Raw genomic sequence first — 24,137 nt, forward strand, 5'->3', positions numbered from 1 at the left:
TTTGGGTTTTCAAAGTGTATTCCGGCTGGTAAGGTCACTCTGGGAATATTTGACCCATTTTACAACTGGTAAGTGCCTAGCTATGCTGTTGAATTCTCTACTATTCCCTCCTTCGAGCAGGCTATACAAGTTCAATCGGCATGCATGTGAATGGTACACTCCTCTGATTGCATTGTCACCCTAGGTAAACATCGAGCATATATATCGGAGAAGCGATTCGAGACCCTCCCCAGCCTCCGCCTCGCAGGATTTATATTGACTAAGTGGCAAGCTCATGCACAGAGGTCCAAGAGTCCGAATAGACCCAAGTTCTGTCCTACTTCCAGTGCAATTGCACATTTGACCCCGGAGACGAGCTGCATTGCGGGTTACACTCTGTTTCTGTTTCTGAAATGATTTAGATTGACCCGGAAGTGCCTCAATCATCGTTCTGCACTTTGCCATGTTCCTACCCAGAGTTAATTTCAGTCGTCTGTGTCTTCTCAGTTCACAGCTGAGGGCGCCATATTCAGCACGAATTTCCATTGTTTCCGTGATTACAGGATACCAAGCATTCTGGTAGATCGCACTTCGAATATGAAGAGTTTTGAACAAGGTTTTGAACAAGATCTGTTAATTACAAAGATGTACAAAGATATTTACGAAAAAATACTGTATGAGCTGTTCGAAATTTGATTGAGATCTCATGAGAGACTGTACAGCTCTCAACTTCAAGTTCGCGAGCTTCGCCAACTCAATTACTGAGTAGCACCCATTCCCTGCATCCCAAGCATTCCTTGCGACGGATTACCCATCATCAGGTTTGCCATCATTGCTTGTAGTTGATTAGGATGCATCTGGTTATAGAGCAACATCAATTCCGGCGATATATTCATGGGCACCGGTAGCGGCGTAGGGGGCATGGCGAGTTGAGGGATGGGGGGCTGAGAGATTTGAGCCATAGACTGTTGGGGAACAGGGGTTCGGGATTCGCCGCTTCCAGGCTCTGATTTCACCACGGCATCAGAGACATTGCTGGGGGAAGGAAGTCCTTGTGGATTAGGCGGAGACGGACGCTGTGCGCTGCGAGACGATTTCGATGCGGCTTTTGCCGCCCTTGCTTTCGCTAAGTTATCTGTGCGCGAAGTGGCTCCAGTATTAGCTGGCTTCGAGCGAATAGCAGTTTGTGATTTTGCTTTTCTTAACTGAGAAGACCGCTTCCGAGGCTGATAGTCCTCATCCTCCTCTTCAATGTTCGAGTCTGAGACACGTCGGCGTTTTCCTTTGGCTTTGGCACTCGGAGCTGGGGCAGAGATAGACTCATTCTTCCCTTTCGACACACCCCCGATAGATTGAATGAACTCTATCATTGTTTTGCCGACACGATCATTCATACGGATATCCTTGTGTTGGCCACGGACATCGTGACGCATATCCTGGATAGCCTGACTGAGTTCAGCGAGATCCATTTTGTGATTGGGAGATGGGAGGACGCCATGAACGTAGATGAGAAGGGAAAAACAAATCATCTCAATCGGTGAAACCTACAGCGCGAATTTTAGCAAGCGACAAGGAAACGCTTCAAAAATAAATACGTGCCCTCTGATACGATGTGAAGGGCGTTGCAAATTTCTTGTTGTTAGCCATTTCTACCATCAGTGAATATGCTTCCTTGACCCTCTTCGCAAATGCGTCCGGAATAGTGCCATAGTCATCATCGTCACCACCGGCTGATTTGCCACTTTTTTTATCCACGCCAGTACTTGATAACCACTTCTCGACTAGTGGCAAGCTACCTGCATGCTTGAGGGCCGCCCCACTTTTTGTAGTGGGCCATTTGTCCATCAGATAGACAGCTTGAGAGATGCAGCGAAAATCCGAGCCGCGGCTCTTGTCCCAAGGGATATTAGGGGAGCCCAAGGTTGTTTCAGAAACGAATTCTTCGAGGAGGTCACGAATGAATCGCGCACGAGGAGTAGTGATGACATGCAGTTTCTCAGCAGAGGTGAGAGCCATGCCTAATTGTACACGCTACGTGATGCGAATAAACGACTGATGCACGACGCGGCTGAAGAACGTACTTGGAAAATATCTCTCTCGTCTGCAGCAGTCAAACCGGAATACTCAACACACACGACTTGCTTATTTGAAAACATCTGCCTGTATTTGTCAGGCAATATTTTGCGTTTTGCAGCATTTTTGGAAGATTCCGAAGGGTCGTTTTTGAACCACAATTTTTCTCCTGTATATCTGCCAATAGAACGTAAGCGAGCTATCAAGGTAATGAGAATCATTTCTTCTCACGGGTCTTTGTCTGAAAATATGGAAGAGAATGTGAGATATGAAGTCGAGAATTTCATTAGAGGGAAGAAACAAACGTGGAATCTATAGCGAAAATCAGGATCATATAATCATAAGCGAGAGGTCGAAACTCACCAATCCATCCATGAAACTGAATGACGGCGAAAATGAAGCAAAATTAGGCCTGAATCCAATGTAAGGTCGACCATTTACACGCACCGTTGAATGCTCGTTAACCTTTGCTTTCCGTCGATACAAGTTTTCGATTCCCACCCGTCTTCGTGGGTTTCTACCGCTGCGTTTATTGCATTAGGATTGTTTGGACAAAGAAAAAGTCAAAAAAACGAACCAAAAATTATGGGGGGAATATAAAAGTTTCTGAGGATAGAGTCGATAAGGTTGGTCTGCTTTTCTTTTGTCCAGACAACATCTAATCATACAGGATCAGGCGAAAGTTTAGCGAGGTGAAAGACTAATACCTCGCTGGTATTCTGGTTCAAGGTCGATATCGGAGTTATGAATCTGGTCTTTTTGGTCCAATTAGTATCATCTAAAAAATAATTATCACGCCACATACCATATAGAGCCTGAGCAGTGTACGTCGTAGCCCGAGGTGGTTTTAATGCTTTCTGTATGGTATATCCACCGCTTGCACCTCTATGCTTGCGGGTGCTTGAACCTTGGGCATCATTTGCCAACTCATCTTCTTCAGATAGTTCAGAAAGTTCTTCGTCCTCATACATGTTTTGCTAGAGCACGCTTCAAAGTTGAGCAACGTTTCACGGTCTGGTTGGGATAGGATAGAGAATGGATTGTCCATGCGTTGTGAAAGAAGTCGTAAGCGAGAGTCAGCCTATGCAGAAAGAGCCAAATTCCTGTTACATACAGGTTATTGGAAAACTTTGATAGTGAGAGAAGTTTGACGGCAGATTGATTCATGATCATTGATCCTGAATTCGCGAACCCCAGTCGCGTGACCTACATATTCCAGCGTCTAAAAATTCTAAAGTTCTCTCTTGGTTGATCATTATTCTTACATGCAGAGATGTAAAGAGCTTAGTCGACTTCCTAGGGCCCCTCATTTTTCCTCCTTACTAGTATGTCCTACAAGCCCAAATCAGACTAATCTCTCTCTTTTCCTGATATCAGAAAACAGTTTCGGAAACAGAGCCCCGCATCTTCCTCCGCCATCCAACCTCTACAGAAAGCGGCAACTGTCCTGGATCCAGGTCATCCGGCTGCCTATCTGCCAAGGAAAATTCTTCCTCGTTTTCGCAATAGCGTTTTCAGTGTGACGGCCACACCTTTTGGTTTACTTGAACCGGAGTCCATTCCGTGTCAACCGCCGTTCGATGTTTCCTTCGAAACATGGGCCGAGCGCATCTCACGGTCTTTAACTGAGCCTATAACAAATGGACTCGTCGGTCCAATTCTTGCCCCAGTTTGTTTGCCCAAGTATCAGAAACGCGGACGTCTGCCTATGTCTTTGGTCACGGTAGTAGGGAAGAAGGCAACAAGCAAAAAGAAAGTTGTTCGCCTGAGGATCATAAATAAAGTCAAGAATGCATTGAACTTGGCAGTCACACGAGTGGCGGAAGTAAAGGATGGAAAGCTTGTTCTTGACGAAGCATTGTCACGAGAGAATCTTATATGTCGAGGTGTGCCACCAAATGATTTCTACGTTATTTTCGGCTTACGTGCTTTACCTCTTCAGGCTGGACATACTCTGTTTATCCCAGCCTTGAAGTTTATCGGATGTCTTTTACTGAGCTTATCCCGACGGTCCTCCAAGCTTTAAGAAGCATACACAAGCAGGTAACTGAACTAGAGAATAGTTGGGCACAGAAGTCTTTTGTTTGTCACATCTCTAATTACAGCCATCTGCCTGGATGCTGATTTTCAGATAGGAAAATCAACTTCATAAATCATCTACTTGGAACATCACCCAGCATTCTCCTGTGTCCAGCAAACTGCCCCTCAAAACCGTGACTTCTCATGAGCGCAGAAATGTGAGTTTCTCCTCTTGCATGAGAAGCACGAAATTACTAATTTTGGCGTCAATAGCGTCGACTTCTCGATGCAGAAATGAATGATCTGACAGCTCGCTCACCTATGTCTTCTGGAGAATGGCCTTCCGAAAGGAGCACAATGAGCGATGGGACTGTATCTACACAATTTCCATCGCGGACGGAATTCAAACCATCCAAATATCCTGAAGAGAAAAACAGATCGGCTGGGAAAGTAGAAGGACTATCTCAGTTACTTGCAGTACGTTCTGTATCATATTCAGCGCCTTTCCTCAAAATTAACTTTATTCCGATAGCGCATCAGTTCGGCAGCCCCTCAGATGTACCAGAACGAGGGCGAAAATTTGTTGGAGGAACATCAGTCAAGCCACGTCGACAGCCTTGCAAGTCATCCTACTAATACCAACCCTGTGACATCGAAGGACCTACTTCGTATTCGCCGTTCCCGTGAAACTCAAGTCGCCACGTCATTGAAGGAGAAGGTGTTTGCTACTCGTCCTATCGTCGGCAACATTCCCCAGGTCAAAGAAAAATTCAGGTTCAAAGACAGCGTCTCACATAGGGATCGGCAAAAACGTGAACGAGAAAAATCCGAAAATTCGTCGCGTTGGGTAAAGACAAGGAAATCTCAACCGTTTGACCTCTAATGCCTCGGTAGGGGGTATCAGTTTGGGCATCGGCGTCACAATTGACAAGGGATCCTCGATTGAGATAGAATAAAAAAGACTAGTCATATCCAGGATTATGACTGCATCTGACTTCATGTAATCGCCAGGCAATTGCAGCATTAAAAGCAAACATTCCGTTTCTATCAAACAAGCTTATAAGCATCTTCGCTTTTATCGCTTTACCCCAGCGTTGACCCTTATGAAAGACGAATCGATATGCTGACAAATATGTCGATTCTGCCTACCTTTCGAGCAGAGAGTGCTTTTTAGGTGCATGAAATTGCTCTGACGTCACGCAATAACCTTGACAATCAGGAGCAGTTCTGAAGTATGAGGCATGAACTCTTCGTCCAATTAGACATGATACGAGCCGCTTTGACATCAAATCATCTCAAAATACTCTAGGAGCTTTTTAAGTACTTCTTTAGGCATCTACATAGATACATTATTACCTCTCAAGTATACGTGCTGCCAGTCATGTAAATCTCTATCACACTTGCTGCAGCCGAACATGTCCGGCTATTCGTTGCAGTGGAAACGGCTGGTTCTCTTAGGTGAGACCCCCTCCACCTCCTTCGAACGAGGCCGCGTACCCACCTATCTATTCAAGATTTTTCGAAACACGGAATGAAGAGAGTAGCCTCAGGTTGAGTTACATAGGGACTCCTCATTGTACTTTCGTTCAGATTACTTACAGATATATGCTCAAAACGCGAGAAAGTATAGTAACATACTATATAATATAATCTACATACTACCCCATATTTTAGTCGAACCGATTTCGAGTAAATCGAAGGGCCCTACTGCATTCAGAAATATGGATCTCTCACCACTGCAACCATTCACCATAGAGATTTGGACGCTCCGACCTTATGTATGACTCGAATGTCCTTTTGAGAACAGCAGACCAATCCAGATCGCGCTTATCTGACTCTACAGTCTCCTCTTCGTCTGGGTTTTTGCGGTCCTCCGCAACGACAGAACTAAATGAAACATCCTTGCCTTGTAGAGCTGCGCGCGCCATCCGCTCCCCGACACTAAATCTTGGTCCAAGGTCAGGCCAATTTCTCGTTGGATCGAATGGTTTCCACCTGTATTTAAATTATGAGTCGAGAGCCTCATGAATCAGAAAATGCCCAAACCAGAAGTTATGAAAGTGATATGAGTATGCCCCTTTGAAGAATCCATTGAAACCTAAAGATTGCGGTGCAGCACTGCTCTGTTGTGGGGTGTCGAAAAAGTCCGCGAACCTAGCATTGAAGAGTAAGTGGTCGAGTTATGATAATATACTATGATAACACGCACTCAACAAAATAAGGTTGTGGAGGCCTATCTCGCTGATAATACTCGGTGTTCAGCCACGCCGAGTCAAACAAGGCATCCGGTAGTCGTAATAATAGACCTTCGATATGTGCATCGGCTGTGTACCGAGAGACCGTCATGGGGTGGAAGTCGAGGCCATTCTTCAAAGCAGTCCTGAACAAAAATGAGCCTAGTGCAGAGCCCTTGTTCATCCTCAGGACTGCGGTGTTGTACTTTTCAAGTCGTGACCACCGGTAAGCAAAAGCTCCCTTCCATCCCCAGAGTTCTTCCCAGTCCCGTAGAAGGATAGTGTCCGCATCAAGATAGATACCTCCGAAGCGGTGACAAAGCACAAAGCGGGCCATGTCGGATAGAATGACTGACAGTCGATCGTACGCTGAAGCCGACGTGGAGCCCGTGCGGTTCATGATATCATCATCATCTGCTTTCTTTGTAGACGTCTCGTTCAAACTACTCTCTTCCTCGTGCTTTACGCTGATAACATAACCACCAGAGTTGAAAAGGGAGTCCTGCAATATTCTCCACTCGTTTTTAATTTCTGGTACCCCATCAAGCTGTTCAGTGGTATTCCAAAGCTTAAATTTAATCACATCTTTGAATCGAGGGTGAAGGAACGGTGATGCCCATGGACTGAGCTTCAACTGTTCAAACATATCATCAAGGGCATTTGGATTAGGAATTGCAGCAGCAGGACCAGGATTGATCCAAAGCCAGAATTCAGGACGGCACACAGGTGAATCCTTAGGCCATTCCTCTAAATGGATACCAGTGTTCTGTGTGTAGAGGAAAGATAGAAGGGCGAGGTATGGTTTGTCAGTAAAAGGACCAGTCCAGAACATGTGAAAGAGGCGGGGATTCTCTGGGTCGCATGGGGTAGGGAGAGCTGCATTAGGTGTGTGTTTGAGTGGAGAAGGGAGTACGAGTTGAGGTTCCCATTCGACGCCGCGCTTCTTAGAAAGTCCTGCATCAGGATCTTCTGCAGCGTCCGCTTCGCCAGGAGCAAGAGGACGTCGGAGTGGATAAGGGTAAGTTTCTTCGTCTTCTGATTTTTCAGACGGAATTTCGACAGTCGCGTTAGACTCCTCCTTGTAAATGTACTTCCAATCATCCATCTTTCCTCTTCGCGTACGCTGGCCATTATCGAGTCCACCACCAAGTCGCAAAATTTCTAAACAATCCCTGACATACTACGAAGGAGGTATCTCTTTAGCGGCGATCACTTATTGCACGCGATCGTCGTACCTTGTTCTCGGAGAAGTCGCAATGCTTCATTATTACGTCCATGTCAGCAACACTGCCAGGTACAGGACGCGGTGGATAGGCAACATTTGGCGGAGCGCTTTGGATGTCGAGATAAACTCTTTTAGAACCGACGCCCAAAGTATCGGTGTCAGTGTTAGGCGTCACCACAGAGGGTGGCGGTCTGTAGCGTGAAGGAGGTAAATTTCGCTGTTTTATAGGCAAAGCTGGATTAAACGGAGGTGCAGTAAGGCCAACCATCTTGGGTACTGTGCATATAATTAATTAAATGATACCGGCAAAAGAGTGGAGAAGACACACTGCTGCGCCGAGAAGGATAATGGCCACTGGCAATTTCCCACTTCCATATTCGCTGTAAATCCTCCCTCCTGAAAACCAGTGTGGACGTGTCACCGGGAGGCCATGATTCTGGCCATTCTGGAGCTCCAACATTTCTTGAGAACAACATCACGGTCATGACCATTGCCATACACGCAAAGCAAATGAGAATCAGTGTTCGTTTTCTACCCATTGGCTTTGGAAGTTTGCCCTGAAATTGACGCCACGTAGGCAAGTTTGGAGCTAGAACACGTAGATGGCGGTTCGGAACGCCTGGTATCGGTACAAATATTAGTTTCGTCCAAGATCCCTGAGATTTGTGGTGTAACTTTTCGTATACAGCCGAATGTGTAGGGAGCGTAGCGCTGGGCATAATGCTCAGAAAAGGGGCCAGCCGTGAATACAATGGCCAGCGCAGCGCCGAGAGCGGAAGAAGAGACTATAGAGATGAAAGAACAGACTGGAAACGTGTCTGTACAAACTTTAGTGGCTGTGCTTAGAAGCAAGTTGATCGACGTTCGCTCTCGTTCGCTGCTCTCTACTAAATCTATTTTCGCCTACCCTACACTCATTTTTACCTACAGGTGAATATAAATTCTAACCCTTCGACAACTTCATAGATATCAAGCTTTGGACTGCTCAATAGCCCGGACTGCCGCTTAGAGTTCTCACTGCATACACTCTGTATATACTTGTGATCACTTCATTCTGTATATGTACTTACATACGAATTACGGGGTGATTAATTTTATAAATCAACCTACAAGTTCATGGAATTGTAGAAACCTAGTAGAAGTTGTTCAGACAGTTCAGAACTATGTAAGCGACAACATTCACAAAAAAAACTCTTCCACTGTGATTCTTCACGGATCTGCATTTGTTCTATCCAACACGCAAGAGACCGTGACATCTAGAGGCATGTCACGATTTCAATTCGGGGTTTACAACAAACACAGTCGTCTTTTCCTTGAGGTCTGTAAGGCAAAATATCCAAATATAATGCAGGAAACGCCACATTCATCTTGCTTCCGGCCTTGGACTCGATCATCCTGTCTGGAAGCCAGCAAAAATACTTCCTTCAGTTCGATGCCTAATTATGCACAAAATTATACTGGGCCTCCTCAACGCCAAAAGGCTCAAAGAATGGTTGGACTTCATATCGGCGATGGAAAAAGGAATTCCGGCGAGAGTTTATTGCCAGTGGGCGAGAGTCGACATCTCTTTGGACGGCACTGTTATGCAAAGAACAGATGATTCTCAAGGTCTATATGCATTGTAGGCATGGCTTGTAGATAATCTGCTTAGTCTGCTTTGAGGAAGGGAGAGAATCGTAAGTTGAGGTTGCGCGCTACCAACGCAAAAAACGAATCAAATGGGAGGTAAGTGACGTTGTGGAAGAAGGGCAAGATCAACGCACTTGACTTATCCAAGTCAAGAGTGAGGTGCGTTGGTGAACGATGCAGTTCCGAGAACAAAAGCGTATAAACGACATCGCCGATAGAGTAATCCAAGCGAACGCCGCAGTTCGTCGCCATGGGTTTGTGAATGAAATCCTCAGACACAAAAACGCTCGAAAGAAAGCTGTAATCGTCGTCTGACTGGATCGGAGTACAGTGGTGGAATCTCCTTGCCTGCACGGTACGCAAGCTGAACGCAGGTGTACAGCAACACAAGCGATGCTTGTACGGGATGTATGTCACGGAAGAGGGGTGCCTCCCGATATCCGTTTCGGCGCATTTTGACAACATTTTCCGCTCGTCAACGGCTGATATGTTGTGAGGTCCACTATCAACCGAATCAAGTAGATGGATCGAAGCCGGACTCGAAGATTGGGCATGAGGAAGTTGAACCTTCTGGTTTGGCAAACCATATGGATCATTGATTTGACTAGAATTAGAATGACCCAGAGGCAAAAAGAAGGCTGGGAAGATGTGCAATAAGCATCTGCCCCACAGGAAAGCAAGTTGAGATGCGGTCTTGTGTTTAACGCAACGGCAGAAAAAGAAGCCTTGAAAATATATATTCACAACAATAGTACAGTAAATGGCCGCTCACAGTGCACACGTGCTTTTCGTTCCAGTCTCCCTTGCTCAGCTCATGTATGTACTTCAACCAGGTCTATCCTAAATCGGCATTTTCACAAGACTGACATAGCTCAGTCGGTCTTCAAGTCATTTCGAAGTGCAAAAGCTATCGTTTTAGTCCTCACCTTTTTTCGGCTTCTACAGAAAAGTATGGCACAAGACTTTCATATTGCTTCAGAAATATCTAACCTGCTTAAATAGGGAGGCCAGGAACATCAATCCTATCAGAGTTTGCCAGGCAGTGAAAATGCTTGCTATCTATCTCGGAGCCGATACAAGGCACGGTTTCGTCAGAGTTTAGTTCTATGGACGTTCTTCTTCCTCCTCGTCATGCTGAGGACTTGTCAGACGGCAATACCACAATGAAAGAGCTCTTTGACTTCCTGCACCTAATGAGCCTTTACTATCAGGTCCCAGGAGTGGCAGCAGCGGTAGGCGCTGCTTTACAGTACTGTGCGTTTCAAAAATTTGATGCACTGTGTTATCTTCACGTTCTTCTAAGTAATATATGGGTGTGACTCAAATAGGTACAATTATTTCCACAGCTCATGGATGCTATCGATTTTAGTGGAGCTTCATGTTGAGACAACTCGTGGTCACCAAAAGAATTCATTAATGCTAGAATTTCGGGCCATCTCTGGCTATGGCTTGAATTACAATCCCAAGAGTTATCGCCTCTCTTTGTCGCTTTTCAATGTCAACGGAAGCGCTATCGTCTGTTTCATCAATTCTAGTTTGAAGCCGTTACGCTCCGATAAAAATTTAGCGAAGTTCAGCTTTCACCCATCGATATGCAACTCTAGAACTTGACACCTGAGATAAAAGATAATCAATCTCAGCGCGGAAATACCGGAGGTTTATGATGTCTTCCGAAGAAAAGAGTTTCTCGGCTCATATCAGGTTCTACGGCTTATGCGTCTGCAAGACGTCTGGATTTGGCATCTTCAGACCTTGAATTTACAAGTCAGTGGTCCATGACGCGCACGCGTATCAGGTGAGTTCATGTCCTTGGAGAGTTCAGATATTTTTCCCAATGTTCTTTCAATAAAGGCGGGCCGATGAAGCGCGTATTTAAGTCAGGTTCATGAGACCGGTATGAGTCTAGGACACAATGGTTCGAACCTTTGCATCCCTTCTACTCCCCATTAGCGCCTTCTTGTCTGCGGCTGTAGGTCAAACTGGCCGTGAGTTCATCCCTGTATCCATGTTATATAGGGCTAAAGACGGCCCAAAGTTGCACCCAAACAATATCTATCTCTTCCTTTAGGAAGTATTAGACCAACAGGATGGTTGTACGATCAGGTGTGGTGGAGTTTTATGGACCACTTCGCTCAGCCGGCTAACAGTTTCTTTGAAGCTCATTGTTCAGACCAACGGGCTTGCAGGCCACGAGCACGAATTCTACGATTAGTAAGTTTCGAATATCAATCACAATGAAGCTTTTTCATGTTGGTCAGTGTTTCTGAAACCGATTGGATGGGTGGTCCTTCGTACTATTCCAGTTTGGAAGAAGGTGAGTAGAGAGACCTGATTTCAATCCTCACTGCTCAACTTCGTCTAGCTGGTAGTTACTGGTCAGTTTATTGTCCCATAATTTGTAGTGCTGGAGCCCTTCCTCCTTGACCTTTAATCATCGTCCTTCATTATCGGCAGGTTCAATGCAATGGTGCCCAATGGTATTTTGGCAAACAACTCGGGCATCATTCAAAGAACGCAGGAGTTCCTCGATTACGTCTTAGCTCATCAGGACTCCACTGGTTGGATGGGTCCGGAGGTCAACACAACGAAACCGAGATATTTGTGGGGAAGGTACTGTTTATTATTTCAACTTTTGAGATATAATATGCCAACTAGGACGATAGATATCCATTCATGTTCGGTGCTATTCAGATGGTGGAATACAACCCTGATCTTACTGATCAAGTCGTCGATGCGTTTTACAAGTTTGTCACTCTTGCTAACCAGATGCTTCACAATGGCGAAGGGGTGGAGGCCTGGACTCAAACGCGTTGGGAAGATTTCGTCATGACCTTGCAATGGTGAATTCAGAGCTATGAACTCATTTTGGAATCACTGTAAACAAATTCACTACCTACAGGTTATATGATTTCCATCCGAATGGAAACGAAGCTCTTTTGATTGATACGATGGAACAACTCAAGTATACGGGTGTTCCATGGGAGGAAGTCTTCGAAGCTCAGGTGAGTCTCATTTTACAAAACTTGCACTGTCCGACTTACCAATCAAATAATAAAGTACTTCCCGACCACACCTAGTAAGTAATCAGAGTAGGCTAAAGTCGACCACAGCTCTAAAACTATCATGAAGCGGATGATCTTCCCAACCCTCTAGGATATGTTCTATCGGTGAGCCCATTCTAGACGAGATCAACACCTCTTTCTCAAGTGCTTTGCTACCGTCAGTGGCATGGTGTGAATATGGCTGAAGGATTAAAAGCGTTACCTGCCACTTATCGATTCACTCATAATCAATCTGGTCTGTTCGCAGCATGAATATTATGTCATTACTTTTGACCATAGTTGTAGATCTCAACAGAGCAAGTGAGGGTTGGGATTTACTTTTCCAATATCATGGACGACCATCTGGAATTTATGCCGCGGACGAGTATCTAGCTGGACTGGAAGCTGCGAGAGGGTCAGTCCATTTGCAAATTCTATTCAATAATGCACTGAAAATACAAGTATAGCACTGAGCTGTGCTTAGTCGTGGTAAGTGCCATTGTCAATGATTATTGACATGAAATTTATACGCGAAATAGGAAACAATGTTCTCGTTAGTCAAATAATTTGCATCCGCTATCCGTCATCCTGAACTCGATGACTTCCCTTTAGAGGATCATATCTGTATCAAGTCATTGGAGATCCTAAATATGTAGACCGGGTAAGAGAGTTAAGAACGTCCTGGTTCAGGAAACTGAGCACTCACTGAGCAGGTCGAGCGGATTGCTTATAATGCCCTCCCAGCGGAATTAACCGGAGGTAGGTTGTAAGTCTTTGATTGTGTTTCCGTCTTACATCAAGTTTAGACTTCTGGTCCCGACAATATCTACAACAACAGAATCAAATCGCCGCCAAAAATATGACTCCGTAAGGATTTGAGCAGCTTGTTCACTGCGAACTCGTAGCTTATCACCCGTTCCATATAGGAATCCATTCCCTAATGATGGGTAAGTGTGCAGCGCTTCAAAATAGAACGTATCGGAACAAATATGTTTCTACAAGGCCATATTCCAACGTATTTGGATTAGAACCAAATTATCCGTACGTGACAAATTCGAAAGTATGTGACAATCTGTTGACAATATTACAGGTGCTGTACCGTGAATCACCCTCAAGGGTGGCCAAAGTTCATCACCAACGCCTTTGTAACCACTGCAGATCAAAGTTCTCTTGCTCAGGTTTATCTTGGACCTTTCCAGACGAAAACAACTCTTGCTGCGGGTCTGTCCTCAATTCTAGGGACGTCAACCAAATCTAACTCATGTCAATGACAGAGAACCCCGTCACTGTAATGGTAAATACCATCTATCCATTCAGTGATACGTTGAATACCACTATCACCGCTGCGAAAGCCTTCACATACTACGTCCGCATACCCAGCTGGGTTGTAAACGGCACAATATCAATCAATGGTGGTACACCGTCCCCAGTCTCACCTACTAATGGTCTTCAAGCAGTACAAGTTGAGGCGGGGACTACCACATTCATGTTAGATCTTCCAGCCGAAATTACGACAGGTGTGTTTCTCATATTGATGTACGTTCTTGTTCACTAATCTTCCCTGTACAGAAAATCGCCCTCACGGATCTATTGCTGTTCATAGAGGACCTCTCCATTACGCATTTGACAGTATGTTCTATGACACCCTTGAGCAATCATGAAACTCATCCACTGTCATTGTGTTTAGTTCCACGGACCTCCAAAATCCTGATGCAGAACGGAGAGCAACCTCTTGCGAAAGATCTTGAATTTGATGCATCTACGGCATGGGAATATGCTATTGACCCATCTACGCTTCAATTCGTCAACAAGCCACCCGCATCCGGAACACTTCCATCACCAGTATTCGATTCGGGACTGCCGCCATTGTCGATGACGGTGACTGCTTGTCCGATTGATTGGCCTGTAGCTGGTTCCACTTTTGCCGCTTCCCCACCGACAAAGCCTACCTGCACCGGGGCGCAAAAGACGATCACTCTTACCCCCTACGGAGTAGGTTTTTTGCCTTCTATTTTTCGGTCTATTGCTCATTGGAATCGTTTCAGGCAACCAAATTACGGATTGGTGAATTCCCGGTATTCACTGCAAAGTGAAGGAATACGTCTGATCTGTACTGTGCTTACCAAGCCGAACTTATGATTCGGACGTGATTGTGTGCTGTGTACTGTATCTTTCCCTCAATCACCTGCTATACATCGAGATGTCTACACCTGGTTTTGGATATTCGAACCAACCTCGCCTTTGAGAGCTCAGTGCCATGTTCTTTTTGCCTTTGTTTTCCATTGAGATCACAACAAAACCTATTGGAAGAACCTTCGCGAAATATAGAACGTATCAGACTGCCTTCAATGGTCCACATCAACAAATTCAATCTCCTTTCCAGATGTTGCAGATCATGGTGTCACAAGGTACTGTATGCACTCTCGACTCTGTACGTCCGTGGATGATGAGAAATCATATTCTTCCACAAGTGTAGTGCTTCTCTCTTATCCGAACCATGCGGTATGTTCGGGTATGGGCGAATGGCGATAATACTTATAAGTGACAGCAAAGCTTCGAGAGAACAGCCCTTACCCGGCGTCGTGTTTGCGATGGCATTCTTCTTCCTCATTGCTCTGTTTGCCTGTGTAATCAGTTCCTATATTCGCTGCTCAAACGGTCTACCTTTGGAGCCCGCTCGTATTACTCAAACCTCCGCCAACCTTCCGGACGTAGACATCAGTTATGTGAACAACTCTGGCATATGCGAGACAACTCCTGGCGTGCAACAGATGTCTGGATATATAAGTGTTGGAAAAAATATGAACATGGTTTGTAGCAAACTGCTTTCCAGTAAGTACGCGGCTCAAGTATCCTGACAGTGGTTCTGGTTTTTTGAAGCACGCAATTCTCCGGAGACCGCCCCGTTCACGCTATGGCAAGAGCTACCAATTTACTACCATTTCAGGAATTGTTAAATGCTTTGCTACAGGTTGAATGGTGGTCCAGGTTGCTCATCTATGATAGGGCTCTTCCAAGGTGAAAATTTTCGGAACTATATTGTTTGAGTGACTCAATTTCGACACAGAGAATGGACCATGTCATGTCAATGCTGACCTTACTACCACTATAAACCCCTATAGCTGGAACAACCTCAGTAACAGTGCGTTTTATGTTCCTGCCTTCATGAGTCACAAGTTTAAGAGCCTGAAAAAGTATCTCATGCATAGTGATATACATTGATCAGCCGATAGGCACTGGCTTCTCGTATGGCACAGACACAGTGAACAGCACTGAATCCGCAGCTCCCTTCGTCTGGACAGCTTTCCAAATGTTGTTCGAGACAACCCAGTTTGCTAAGTTTGAATCAAGAGAGTGTGTACAGTTCATGTGCATCAAATGCTGTAATTGTACATTGCCCTGACCATTTTTTGCTTTCTTTAGGTTCATATTTGCCACAGAAAGCTACGGAGGACATTATGGGCCTAGCTTTGTGACTTATTTCGATCAACAGAATTCACTTGTCCAAAGCGGGGCAATTCAGGGCGAGCAAATTCTTGTTAGTGCACTCATGATCAATAAGTATGAAGTTACTAGTCTTACTCTTTACCACACTGCTTACATTTTGCAGCGGTTGGTATGATCCACTTCTCCAGAATAAGGCATATGTAGACTTCGCTACCGACGCACCCGGATATGGTCAATTGCAGAGCGACGAAGTCATTGCTCAGCTGAATGAGGCTTTCTATGGTAGCAATGGCTGTCAAGCACAGGAGCAGGCGTGTTACGACGCGGGGAATTCTTCAGCTTCGAATAAGATTTGCAATACCGCTGACAATTTCTGCGTGAGCTTTCGTTCGTGGTCTTTCAGCGAAAGCTACCTCACCTATTCAACAGATTGACAATGTTTTCGTACCAGCGGTTGGAAACGTCAGTTCTCGCAAAGCATTGATTTGAGTGACTGTGTGCTCACCTCATGATCACCTTTTTATCAAAGCGAGACTCAGACGACCTGCGACAAAATTCATCTGCATTATTTCCTCCTGAATATTATGTCGATTACCTCCAACAAGCATCAATTCAAAGTGCTATTGGCGCAGAAGCGAAATATTCAGAGTGCCCCGATGCACCCTATGAATTATTTACGAAGACCGGAGACGTAAGCCCCTTTCATGTAGGAGCGTGAGCAATCTAACTCTCATAATCCAAAATACAGGATGCTAGAACATGGCTGCCACAGCTAGGTGCATTAGCTGACTCGAAGTTGAAATTGTTGATATGGGTACATCCGATTCGTCTGATGTAAAACTCCTGATTCGACTTGATGTTCATTCAGGCTGGAGATGCAGATATCAAGTATTTTCATCTTTGATGAAGTTCATCCAATTCCAATTCTCAACTGAATATAGCTGTAACTGGCTCGGTGGACATGCTTCTGTCCTTGCTATGGACTGGTATGGCTCAGCAGAGCTTGCGAACACTTCTTTCACAAATATGACGATCGACGGGACTCCAGTGGCTGCAGTGCAAAACGTTGACAACTTTTCCTTTGCGTGCGTCATTGTCTTGTATTTCATTCACAACTGATATTCATTTATCTGTAATCATTAGGAGAGTGTATGCATCTGGACATGAAGTGGCACGTACTTGATGTAACAATTGCCCGACTTGCGCTGACAACTTGCTTTTCATAGCCTGCGTTCCAACCAGTTGCTGCCCTGGAAATTTTTAAGCAGATAATCAACATGGAGCAATTACACTCTGTCTAGAGCAAGCTTCCTGTGAGTATATGCTAAGAGTTTCCATATCGTACATGAGCTCGAGTCTAACAAGGGATTAGACTGAATCCTCAGCTACAGAACATCGCGCGATTATCAAACCTCCATAAGGGTTTCGAATGGGATTGTTCTTTACTTGCGATGATTATCTGTGCGCTGTACATATGAATCTTGCATTTACTCGAATTTCGATGATTATATGGGTTATAGTCGCGACGCGTCTGTGGCGTGTGAATGTCTATAATAAACGTGATATATTACTCAACATGGCAGCAACGATACTGAGTCGATACTGTCGATACATCTGGAATGAAGTCCAGACTTTATCGACATCTCGGGCTTTCAAGCTTCATCGATCATCGCTCATTTCAGAATTCGCCTAACATCTGGTAAACTTGTACTCAAATGAACCAAAGAATTCTGCGACTATCATGCAGATTGCACGTCAAAACGGCTTCTTATCATATTCGCCAAATCAATCAAAACTGTACCTTGCGACATGAACCTGAGATCCTTGGAAAGCCTTGGAAGTCAATCACTCGAAAGCACTCGAAGAATACTAGTTTGGAATGTTCTCTCATATTTCTTGTCACGGAGGCTGGCACATGGTGGTTGGGGTTGGACAGTGAGAATTCACCCAAACTTTGTCGAAGATTCAATGCTAAAGCTATTTAGCAGCTTCATATTGCCTCTTGAGTTCATTTGTATTTTGGTTCACATTTACCTACTCCTTGTTGCGCTCCGCACTAGTCTACGTTTCAAGATTATAATAAAAATTATAAAGTCAAGCAGACAGACCTATGAGATACATACAAACCCGATTCTTCATAGTGAAAAAGTAAACGTCGAGTGCTGCCCAACTCAAATCTCATTCTACATCATCAGACCCAAGTTCAGATGTAGATCCATCTTCATAAGAATTCTCTTCCTCCGCATCGCTATTAACTTCTTCTTCTTCCGAGTGGATCTCGAAAAAACGCATCTCTTCTGATTCCAACTTGACGACCACTCGCATCCCCGACTCCTCGATGAGGTTTAAAGGAAGATAATGAGTCCCTTGGAAGGGATGTCTGAAGTAGAGCTCTATCGAACGCAAGCACTGAATGCCAACTTTGGAGGCGGCATCTACGTCGGGTAGCCATCGAGACCGTACAGTGGAGATGAACTCCTCGGAGTCGAAATTTTTAGACCTCGACTTTAGAGTCAACGAGCGAAGGCAGGGAAGAATGGGAATGTCTTTATCGGATAAATTTGGGTTCAGAGAACGGCATAGGTGCTTTGAGACGGGAGGGGAATGTTTGAGGGTTTTCCCAATGAGGGGAGGGTCTCTGATTGTGAGTTCTTGTACGGAAGGAACACATTCCAGGAGGTTCACAACATCCACATCAGTCATCAATATACCGTCTAGAGTTAATGTTGTCAGAGTGCACTTGGAGCGAGCAAGGAAAAGTTCTATAGCCAAGGCCGAGATTTCGAAATTTAATTTTCGTCGCTTACTCAGCAAGCCGTATTCGTTAAGCCCAATCGTAAGGGCAGTGAGGGAGGGCGCTATGAAAGAGAGAAGTGTGGCTTGAAATAGCTTGGGTTGACTGGATAAACGAGTCGCGCTGACTTTCAACGACAGAATAGACAGTTTCCGGGGTGGATCAGAAATAAGGTTTTGATCTTCTCGGGACAATGGAATGTCAAGGATCGTAAGGTGTTGAAGGTTGGGACACATCTCGAGCATGTGGTAGAAATCATCGGAGTCTGGACAACATTCCAATTTTGTGATTGAATTCAAGACAGTGGGTTCCAGGGAGAAACCTCCAAAACCGATTTCGAGGCAGCGCAACTTGGGAGCATGAGCGAAAATGCTGAGTGCTCCCTGTTCCTCGTCGCCTTCCTGGAAAATCGAAGCTGTTTCGAGTTCCGGAAGTTGCAATTCCTTTAGACTAGGGTAAAGATGGAGTAGGAGAAGATATACTGAGAAGTCGACGGATTTCCACCGAAAGGAAGACCGTGCGAGTTTGGCGAAGACTGGATGTTCGCCGTTCACCCATATTAGGCTGGCATCAATCCTCACACTGAGGAGCTCTTGTTTCGAACGTTCGAGGTAGATATCCAGAATACATTCGAGCTGCCGGTAAAACGTGTTGACTCTAGCCTTCGCCTGAGGGGGGTCATCTGCATCACTCTCATAATCCGAGTCCTCAGGATCGCCGCCAAGAAACACCTCAAATTGAGACCAGAGTGTTGGATACGATAAGGCCAGTTCGCGCCATAGACTGCACACAGCGCTAACATGCATTGAGTACCTACGCTTTGGGTCTATGATGCTATTCTTTGTGCAGGTGTAAGTGAGGATTATGACCAACAGCTCGTTCGGAATTCGGTTAATTGGTGAAATGGGTTGAAGCATCCTGCTCTGTGAGGGCAAGCTAATATGGCAATTACTCATGTCCTATATATCCGGGGCGCGGTCAGTTAAATCAGTAGGATAGATTTGAGTAACATCTACTCGCAGTGCGCAAAGTTCGTGGACGGGTGAAAAGGAGCGGCGCGTGACTATGCCGGTCTCCTCTAGAAATCTAAAGGCTTTAGATTTAGTCATTCGACCGTCAGAAAACGATATCAGTTATATCCAATTATCGTATTATTCCAACAGTGGCTGATGCCTTGATTGGTAAAAAATGCTAGCTATAGTATCTGTAGTAGTGCTACGACAATCTAAACTTGAACTCGAAATTTCTTTGAGGAGCTTGGGCCACTGATGTTCTCAATTGCGGTGTCGTTTTTCTCTGACTCCGCAGATATTTCAAGTTGCGCGATCATGTTCTGATCCTTGTCCGACGTCGTGATTGTAGGTTATTGCCTTCTTATAGCGGCCTCTCCTACGGAAACATGGCACTTCTGCCAAGGGTGCAAAGTTTTTGGTTAACGGTCTTGTAGTGCACGAAGAGAATGCTCGGAGTTGTAACCTACTTTCGGATGTTTGACTCTAGAACTTCGGTGATGAGTAATTTCCACGTGGTGTGAGCGAGCCGCCAAAAGTGAGGAGGACGATTTTAGCCAACTGCCGCTGAGAATCCTCTAAATCCGGTCTTTGGGGCTGGCAAGCTAGCCTTTAAAGCTTCTGCTCGTTCTGCGCTCAACATCCCACCTTTCTTGCGATCTTTGCTTGCTTGCTCTGCTCTCTCCTTTGGAGTGAACGTTGAATAGGAAATACAAGGCAACCACAAACGGATAACAGGGCGGTGTCCGCCAGTCAAAGAACAAGGAGATTGGATCAATCGTGATATAGAGACGATAATTTCTCTCGATAATTCCTTTTTTTTCCAACCAACATCATAGTGTGTCCTTCCATTTCAAAAATTGGCCCGGATCATATCGTTTCTCTTACCTGCTACCAATCTACTAGCAGCGAATTCAATTGAAGGAAATGCCTGTCGTTGAAGAAGACCGAGACAAGGAGGAGAGGAATACTAAAAAGCTGTCTCCATCGGGACCCAGTGCTGCGACAAAAAGTATGTTTTTTTTCAGAATTTTTCTTTTCTTCGTCTCCTGATGTACCCATTTCGTTCCAATTAGCTAAAGATCTATCTCACGTCCCGTGTAAATTCTACAAAGTTGGCTCTTGTACAGCCGGCTCCTCTTGCCCTTTCTCTCATAGCGGAGTTTCTGGCCCAGGTGCTCAGAAGGATGTTTGCGCATGGTTCGTCAAGGGGAACAACTGTAAATTTGGACACAAATGTGCACTGGCGCATGTTCTTCCTGGCCAAAGTATGAGTATGGACAGAAAGAACAAAAAGTTAGCGCAACAGCAGGCTCAAGCTGGAAAGGAAGGTAAAGAAGGCAGAGAAGGCAGAGAAGGAAAAGGACGCCGAAGGGACACCCAAGGTCCATTTTGCCTATTTTCTTTCCTCCTCATAGTTACTCATGTTTGAATGTATCACAGCTCGACCTCCTACGACTCTATCTCTCAAATCCCTCAAAGCTTCTATTTCACCATCTGCCCCTGCACCTGCTTTGAACGACACCGATTTCACATCCTTCAGTGCTTTAGAACCCGACAAAATGCCCGCTGCCGCACCAGCCGCCAACGGTAAACCACAGCAGCAGCAATCGAAATCTGACTCAGTGGAAATAACTCCGTCGTCCCCACCAAAGAGGGACTTTGGTCCCATCGGATCTCCTCCAAGGAACACCGAACCTGTGAGCGCATCTCCGGGAACGCCGACGAACAAAATACTGTCATCGTCTCCCTACAAGCACTCGATGCTTCGTAGCTCGTCTGGTGTGGGTGCTAGCGGTACCTCGGCCACCGCGCGCCCTGGACTGAGTATGAATCGTTCTACATCTTCAGGGAATTCGGGAGGGCTTACTCTTGGCGCTGGTATTCCCGGCGGCAAAAATCCGTCATGGGGAAGTATGGGGAACGGTTCTGATATTGGCTCTCTTCCTTCTCTTCCGTCCGCCCTGCTGCGCCCATTGAATGGCGTTCAGCCTCACACTCCCCTTACGCCAACTTCTTCTACTGCGCAGCAAAGCAGCAAGGACTTCGATTTAACATTCGAGTACGACGAATACCTAGGCAATGGTCCAGGGCGTGCAACTCCAGGACGAGGCGCGTCTTCGTTCTCTGAGGTTATCGTCGAAGACGATCTCGACGGTCTGGACGACTTCTTGCCGAGTTCGTTAACCGACCTTCTTACTCCCGAGGAGCGTAAACGTAGATTGTCGCGAAGCAACTCGTCTTCACATCAGGACACTCATAGTGGGCTCACGTCTCCTCATAGCTACAGCTCCCGACGTACGCTGGGTGTTCCTCTTGCTTCACGTATCGAGGGAAACTCCTCTTCAGGAGGTAGTACACCTGGCCACAGATATTCACGTTCCGTCCCGATGGGTGATATGAGCCACCTCTGGGCCAACCAGGATCAGAACCCCATTCCAAGTCCTAACGCAAATCCTACCAATATCTCATCCTCATTCACCGGACCCTCTTCTTTGTCTGTTAATGGTACTGTTGGTGGTGGACTACCCAGTTCTCCCCCCCGCCGCATTGGCAACGGTACTCCTGGATCGTTCACTTCCGCCTCTGGACGTCTCGCCGCAGATGACTATTACCCATACACTGGCGGTAGTGGGTCACCTGGCTCAGCTGCTTTGGCAGGTATCGGAAGTTTAGGGGGGATGGGTGGTTTAAACCCTAGCAATGCTAGTGCTGCTTTCCTTCCTGGATACGGATTCGGTACAGCATACATCAAGGCTAAGAGAGAACGTGAAGCCGCCGTTGCCGCAGCGGCTGCTAATGTTATCGGAGCTGCACAACGAAGTGTAAGCGGCGGAATTCTTACGAACAGTAGGATGTCCGCTGGCGCAGGTATGCCTGGAACGTCGCCAGGTAGTAGCAGTATGGCGTTTGGTACACCACGTAAAGAGCCTACAGGTCTTACCACCGCTGCTCCGTTTGGTGTAAGTTCACGAGACATCAGCGGAATAGGAAGCATGGGAATGAGTGGTGTGGGTCTAGGAGCCATGAATAGCTTGGAAACTGCCGTGTCACCTTCTACCAGATCTGCTTTACAAAGTCATGCTCCTGGCCAGAGTCTGCCTCAGGGCCTTGCGGCGGGCTTATCAAGGATACACGCGAAGACCTCGCAAGTAGGCTCTTTGTCCTCGGTAGGAAGTCCGCCTGCAGGCAGCATTGGTGTGTCTCCTGGTGTTGCCGGCCTTGGGTTCTATAGCGGGCCGTACGGTACGAATCGCATGCCTAGCCACCAGTCACAGCCGCAAGTCCCCCCTGGCCTGGGGCTTGGTTTGGGCTCAGGATACTATGTAAATTATCAGCAAACGGCGTCGGAACAACCAGCTTCTCAGCCCGTGCACCATCAATCTCAGGCTCAATCACATGCACAATATAACTCTCTTAACCCCACTTTCAATTCCAACTCGCAGACTCCCGATGCTGGGACAAATGGTTCGTCAGAGTTGGACGTGATGTTCTCCAAACTCGCTTACAAACCCTCAGTGCAAAATTCAGCTCAGATGTCCGCTCCCTTGTCCTATGCTGGGGCTGCTTCTACCCAATCAACTTCTGGCCCGGGGACCCAACCAAAGTCCATCGCTGCTGGGGCTGCTCGTAATGTCAGTGGCGGAGCACACGACGACGATCTGTTTGACATGGATGAAGCGTGATATCTGCAAGGAGGAGTAACTGCAGAACCAATGAAATTTTGTAAAAGTACCTATTTACCTCTCCACTGATTAAATATTGTTTACTGTCAACCTTGGTGTTGTGTGTACGTGTGTACTCGTTTACCCCTTGGACTGTAACTGTTTTTTCCGCTTCTTCTGGTACTTATTAACTAACACGTCTTTGAACAAATTCCCTTCGTATATCTTGTTTTACTATATCACTATATTACTTTCTCGATTCATCCTCTTTGCCTTTCTCATTGCAACTGACTATTGACTATGTTTTCTTGCATTTGATACTCGCATGTATGCAGTGTACACACTCCCTACTTATCTATTCTCCTTCGAGTTGCCCTTCGATGTTATTCTCTATAAGTAATGTTAATGACGACTATGATCTCTACAAACATCTAGGCCTCCTAGCACCCTCATGACCTTGGATATTCAGATGCACAATTGGCATTTCAAGGATATTTTCTTCTCAAGTCTGGCCGTGCGAAATTCGGGCTTACGACAATGAGGTGAAAGGCTTTCTCATGAGATGTGAGACATACCCTCTTCCTGGTTCAGAGAGCGATGCGCAAAGGGGCAAGTTCATGCTGTAAGGGCCACTAGCGGAATGAATGAGGCGGATGAAATAGGAATCACAGAGAAAGACGATATGAATGATCCCCCGCTTGATGCTGTATACTGACATTGACCTAAATCGAGCTTCACGAATTATTCTTAGGTGTCTATATGTAGACACTTGAACTTGTATAGTATGGATATTATCATCCCTCCTACGAGATCTCAATCTAGTTGCAATTACCAGAAAAATACCGATCCTGCACATTCCGATACTTTAATCATCGTTTTGACTGGTCCCGAGGTGTACCGCTGTGTCCGGTTCTTGCCAGCGTAAGTGGGGACCGCAATGGTCAGTGGTGGTCAGTGGGCTGCTCGGAGTCAAGGACCGAAGGATCTGAATAGACAGAGAGGGGATTGAAAAACGGAACCG

General features: G+C 45.8%; 8 protein-coding genes across 8 annotated transcripts; 5 read left to right on the forward strand and 3 right to left on the reverse strand.

Moving 5' to 3' along the window:
• Positions 1 to 737: 737 nt before the first annotated feature.
• On the reverse strand, positions 738 to 3,023 carry C8R40DRAFT_1059175 (uncharacterized protein; the record flags this gene model as incomplete). The annotated part of the gene is made up of 8 exons (XM_046225246.1): positions 738 to 1,523; positions 1,633 to 2,010; positions 2,061 to 2,251; positions 2,412 to 2,431; positions 2,500 to 2,575; positions 2,630 to 2,710; positions 2,760 to 2,807; positions 2,858 to 3,023. The coding sequence occupies 8 exons, from the start codon at positions 3,021 to 3,023 to the stop codon at positions 738 to 740; spliced, it is 1,746 nt and encodes a 581-aa protein (XP_046080586.1).
• A 294-nt stretch (positions 3,024 to 3,317) lies between these two features.
• C8R40DRAFT_1176643 (uncharacterized protein) lies at positions 3,318 to 4,954 on the forward strand (the record flags this gene model as incomplete). Its single annotated transcript, XM_046232547.1, has 6 exons — positions 3,318 to 3,377; positions 3,437 to 3,938; positions 3,995 to 4,134; positions 4,188 to 4,289; positions 4,345 to 4,548; positions 4,604 to 4,954. 6 exons carry the CDS (start codon positions 3,318 to 3,320, stop codon positions 4,952 to 4,954), a joined length of 1,359 nt encoding a protein of 452 aa, XP_046080587.1.
• A 686-nt stretch (positions 4,955 to 5,640) lies between these two features.
• Positions 5,641 to 8,404, reverse strand: C8R40DRAFT_1130521 (uncharacterized protein). Its single transcript, XM_046229175.1, has 5 exons — positions 7,859 to 8,404; positions 7,541 to 7,806; positions 6,281 to 7,485; positions 6,118 to 6,225; positions 5,641 to 6,066 (listed from the first exon to the last, which is right to left on the reverse strand). Exons 1-5 carry the CDS (start codon positions 8,247 to 8,249, stop codon positions 5,802 to 5,804), a joined length of 2,235 nt encoding a protein of 744 aa, XP_046080588.1. The 5' UTR covers positions 8,250 to 8,404; the 3' UTR covers positions 5,641 to 5,801.
• A 2,373-nt stretch (positions 8,405 to 10,777) lies between these two features.
• On the forward strand, positions 10,778 to 14,421 carry C8R40DRAFT_736641 (uncharacterized protein). The gene is made up of 25 exons (XM_046236043.1): positions 10,778 to 10,954; positions 11,011 to 11,144; positions 11,195 to 11,262; positions 11,318 to 11,370; positions 11,418 to 11,473; positions 11,522 to 11,534; positions 11,614 to 11,769; positions 11,823 to 11,999; positions 12,059 to 12,161; positions 12,217 to 12,235; positions 12,289 to 12,326; positions 12,384 to 12,456; positions 12,507 to 12,615; positions 12,668 to 12,689; positions 12,740 to 12,753; positions 12,813 to 12,861; positions 12,914 to 12,959; positions 13,007 to 13,067; positions 13,127 to 13,147; positions 13,203 to 13,241; positions 13,291 to 13,421; positions 13,475 to 13,717; positions 13,770 to 13,829; positions 13,888 to 14,192; positions 14,246 to 14,421. Exons 2-25 carry the CDS (start codon positions 11,072 to 11,074, stop codon positions 14,291 to 14,293), a joined length of 1,977 nt encoding a protein of 658 aa, XP_046080589.1. The 5' UTR covers positions 10,778 to 10,954; positions 11,011 to 11,071; the 3' UTR covers positions 14,294 to 14,421.
• A 43-nt stretch (positions 14,422 to 14,464) lies between these two features.
• Positions 14,465 to 17,229, forward strand: C8R40DRAFT_736652 (alpha/beta-hydrolase). Its single transcript, XM_046236044.1, has 16 exons — positions 14,465 to 14,608; positions 14,672 to 14,702; positions 14,749 to 15,010; positions 15,062 to 15,117; positions 15,172 to 15,218; positions 15,268 to 15,342; positions 15,410 to 15,554; positions 15,624 to 15,761; positions 15,811 to 16,024; positions 16,077 to 16,109; positions 16,177 to 16,338; positions 16,396 to 16,461; positions 16,516 to 16,535; positions 16,589 to 16,732; positions 16,791 to 16,818; positions 16,874 to 17,229. Exons 2-16 carry the CDS (start codon positions 14,698 to 14,700, stop codon positions 16,946 to 16,948), a joined length of 1,470 nt encoding a protein of 489 aa, XP_046080590.1. The 5' UTR covers positions 14,465 to 14,608; positions 14,672 to 14,697; the 3' UTR covers positions 16,949 to 17,229.
• A 1-nt stretch (position 17,230) lies between these two features.
• C8R40DRAFT_736426 (uncharacterized protein) lies at positions 17,231 to 17,776 on the forward strand. The gene is made up of 2 exons (XM_046236041.1): positions 17,231 to 17,582; positions 17,636 to 17,776. Exons 1-2 carry the CDS (start codon positions 17,363 to 17,365, stop codon positions 17,725 to 17,727), a joined length of 312 nt encoding a protein of 103 aa, XP_046080591.1. The 5' UTR covers positions 17,231 to 17,362; the 3' UTR covers positions 17,728 to 17,776.
• Positions 17,639 to 19,542, reverse strand: C8R40DRAFT_1268610 (uncharacterized protein). The gene is made up of 2 exons (XM_046234005.1): positions 19,462 to 19,542; positions 17,639 to 19,400 (listed from the first exon to the last, which is right to left on the reverse strand). The coding sequence occupies exon 2, from the start codon at positions 19,395 to 19,397 to the stop codon at positions 17,826 to 17,828; it is 1,572 nt and encodes a 523-aa protein (XP_046080592.1). The 5' UTR covers positions 19,398 to 19,400; positions 19,462 to 19,542; the 3' UTR covers positions 17,639 to 17,825.
• An 836-nt stretch (positions 19,543 to 20,378) lies between these two features.
• On the forward strand, positions 20,379 to 23,137 carry C8R40DRAFT_1176648 (uncharacterized protein; the record flags this gene model as incomplete). Its single annotated transcript, XM_046232548.1, has 3 exons — positions 20,379 to 20,463; positions 20,528 to 20,836; positions 20,895 to 23,137. 3 exons carry the CDS (start codon positions 20,379 to 20,381, stop codon positions 23,135 to 23,137), a joined length of 2,637 nt encoding a protein of 878 aa, XP_046080593.1.
• Between the last annotated feature and the right edge of the window lie 1,000 nt (positions 23,138 to 24,137).

This window comes from Lentinula edodes (assembly GCF_021015755.1).
Source record: "Lentinula edodes strain Le(Bin) 0899 ss11 chromosome Unknown C8R40scaffold_54, whole genome shotgun sequence".
Classification (NCBI taxonomy): Eukaryota; Fungi; Basidiomycota; class Agaricomycetes; order Agaricales; family Omphalotaceae; genus Lentinula; species Lentinula edodes.

What these genes read in the sequence shown, in the direction of transcription:
- C8R40DRAFT_1130521 (XM_046229175.1), bottom strand. Translation starts at nt 8,249, where the DNA reads ATGCCCAGCGCTACGCTCCCTACACATTCGGCTGTATACGAAAAGTTA. An exon ending in TTATCCTTCTCGGCGCAGCA is followed by an intron (nt 7,807 to 7,858) that starts GTGTGTCTTCTC and finishes TTATATGCACAG; the next exon opens with TACCCAAGATGGTTGGCCTT. An exon ending in CCACAACCTTATTTTGTTGA is followed by an intron (nt 6,226 to 6,280) that starts GTGCGTGTTATC and finishes CTTCAATGCTAG; the next exon opens with GTTCGCGGACTTTTTCGACA.
- C8R40DRAFT_736641 (XM_046236043.1), top strand. Translation starts at nt 11,072, where the DNA reads ATGGTTCGAACCTTTGCATCCCTTCTACTCCCCATTAGCGCCTTCTTG. An exon ending in CAGGATGGTTGTACGATCAG is followed by an intron (nt 11,263 to 11,317) that starts GTGTGGTGGAGT and finishes GTTTCTTTGAAG; the next exon opens with CTCATTGTTCAGACCAACGG. An exon ending in AATCCATTCCCTAATGATGG is followed by an intron (nt 13,148 to 13,202) that starts GTAAGTGTGCAG and finishes TGTTTCTACAAG; the next exon opens with GCCATATTCCAACGTATTTG.
- C8R40DRAFT_736652 (XM_046236044.1), top strand. An exon ending in TATGATAGGGCTCTTCCAAG is followed by an intron (nt 15,219 to 15,267) that starts GTGAAAATTTTC and finishes ATTTCGACACAG; the next exon opens with AGAATGGACCATGTCATGTC. An exon ending in TCGTACCAGCGGTTGGAAAC is followed by an intron (nt 16,110 to 16,176) that starts GTCAGTTCTCGC and finishes TTTTTATCAAAG; the next exon opens with CGAGACTCAGACGACCTGCG.
- C8R40DRAFT_736426 (XM_046236041.1), top strand. Translation starts at nt 17,363, where the DNA reads ATGAACCAAAGAATTCTGCGACTATCATGCAGATTGCACGTCAAAACG. An exon ending in ATGGTGGTTGGGGTTGGACA is followed by an intron (nt 17,583 to 17,635) that starts GTGAGAATTCAC and finishes GCTATTTAGCAG; the next exon opens with CTTCATATTGCCTCTTGAGT.
- C8R40DRAFT_1268610 (XM_046234005.1), bottom strand. Translation starts at nt 19,397, where the DNA reads ATGAGTAATTGCCATATTAGCTTGCCCTCACAGAGCAGGATGCTTCAA.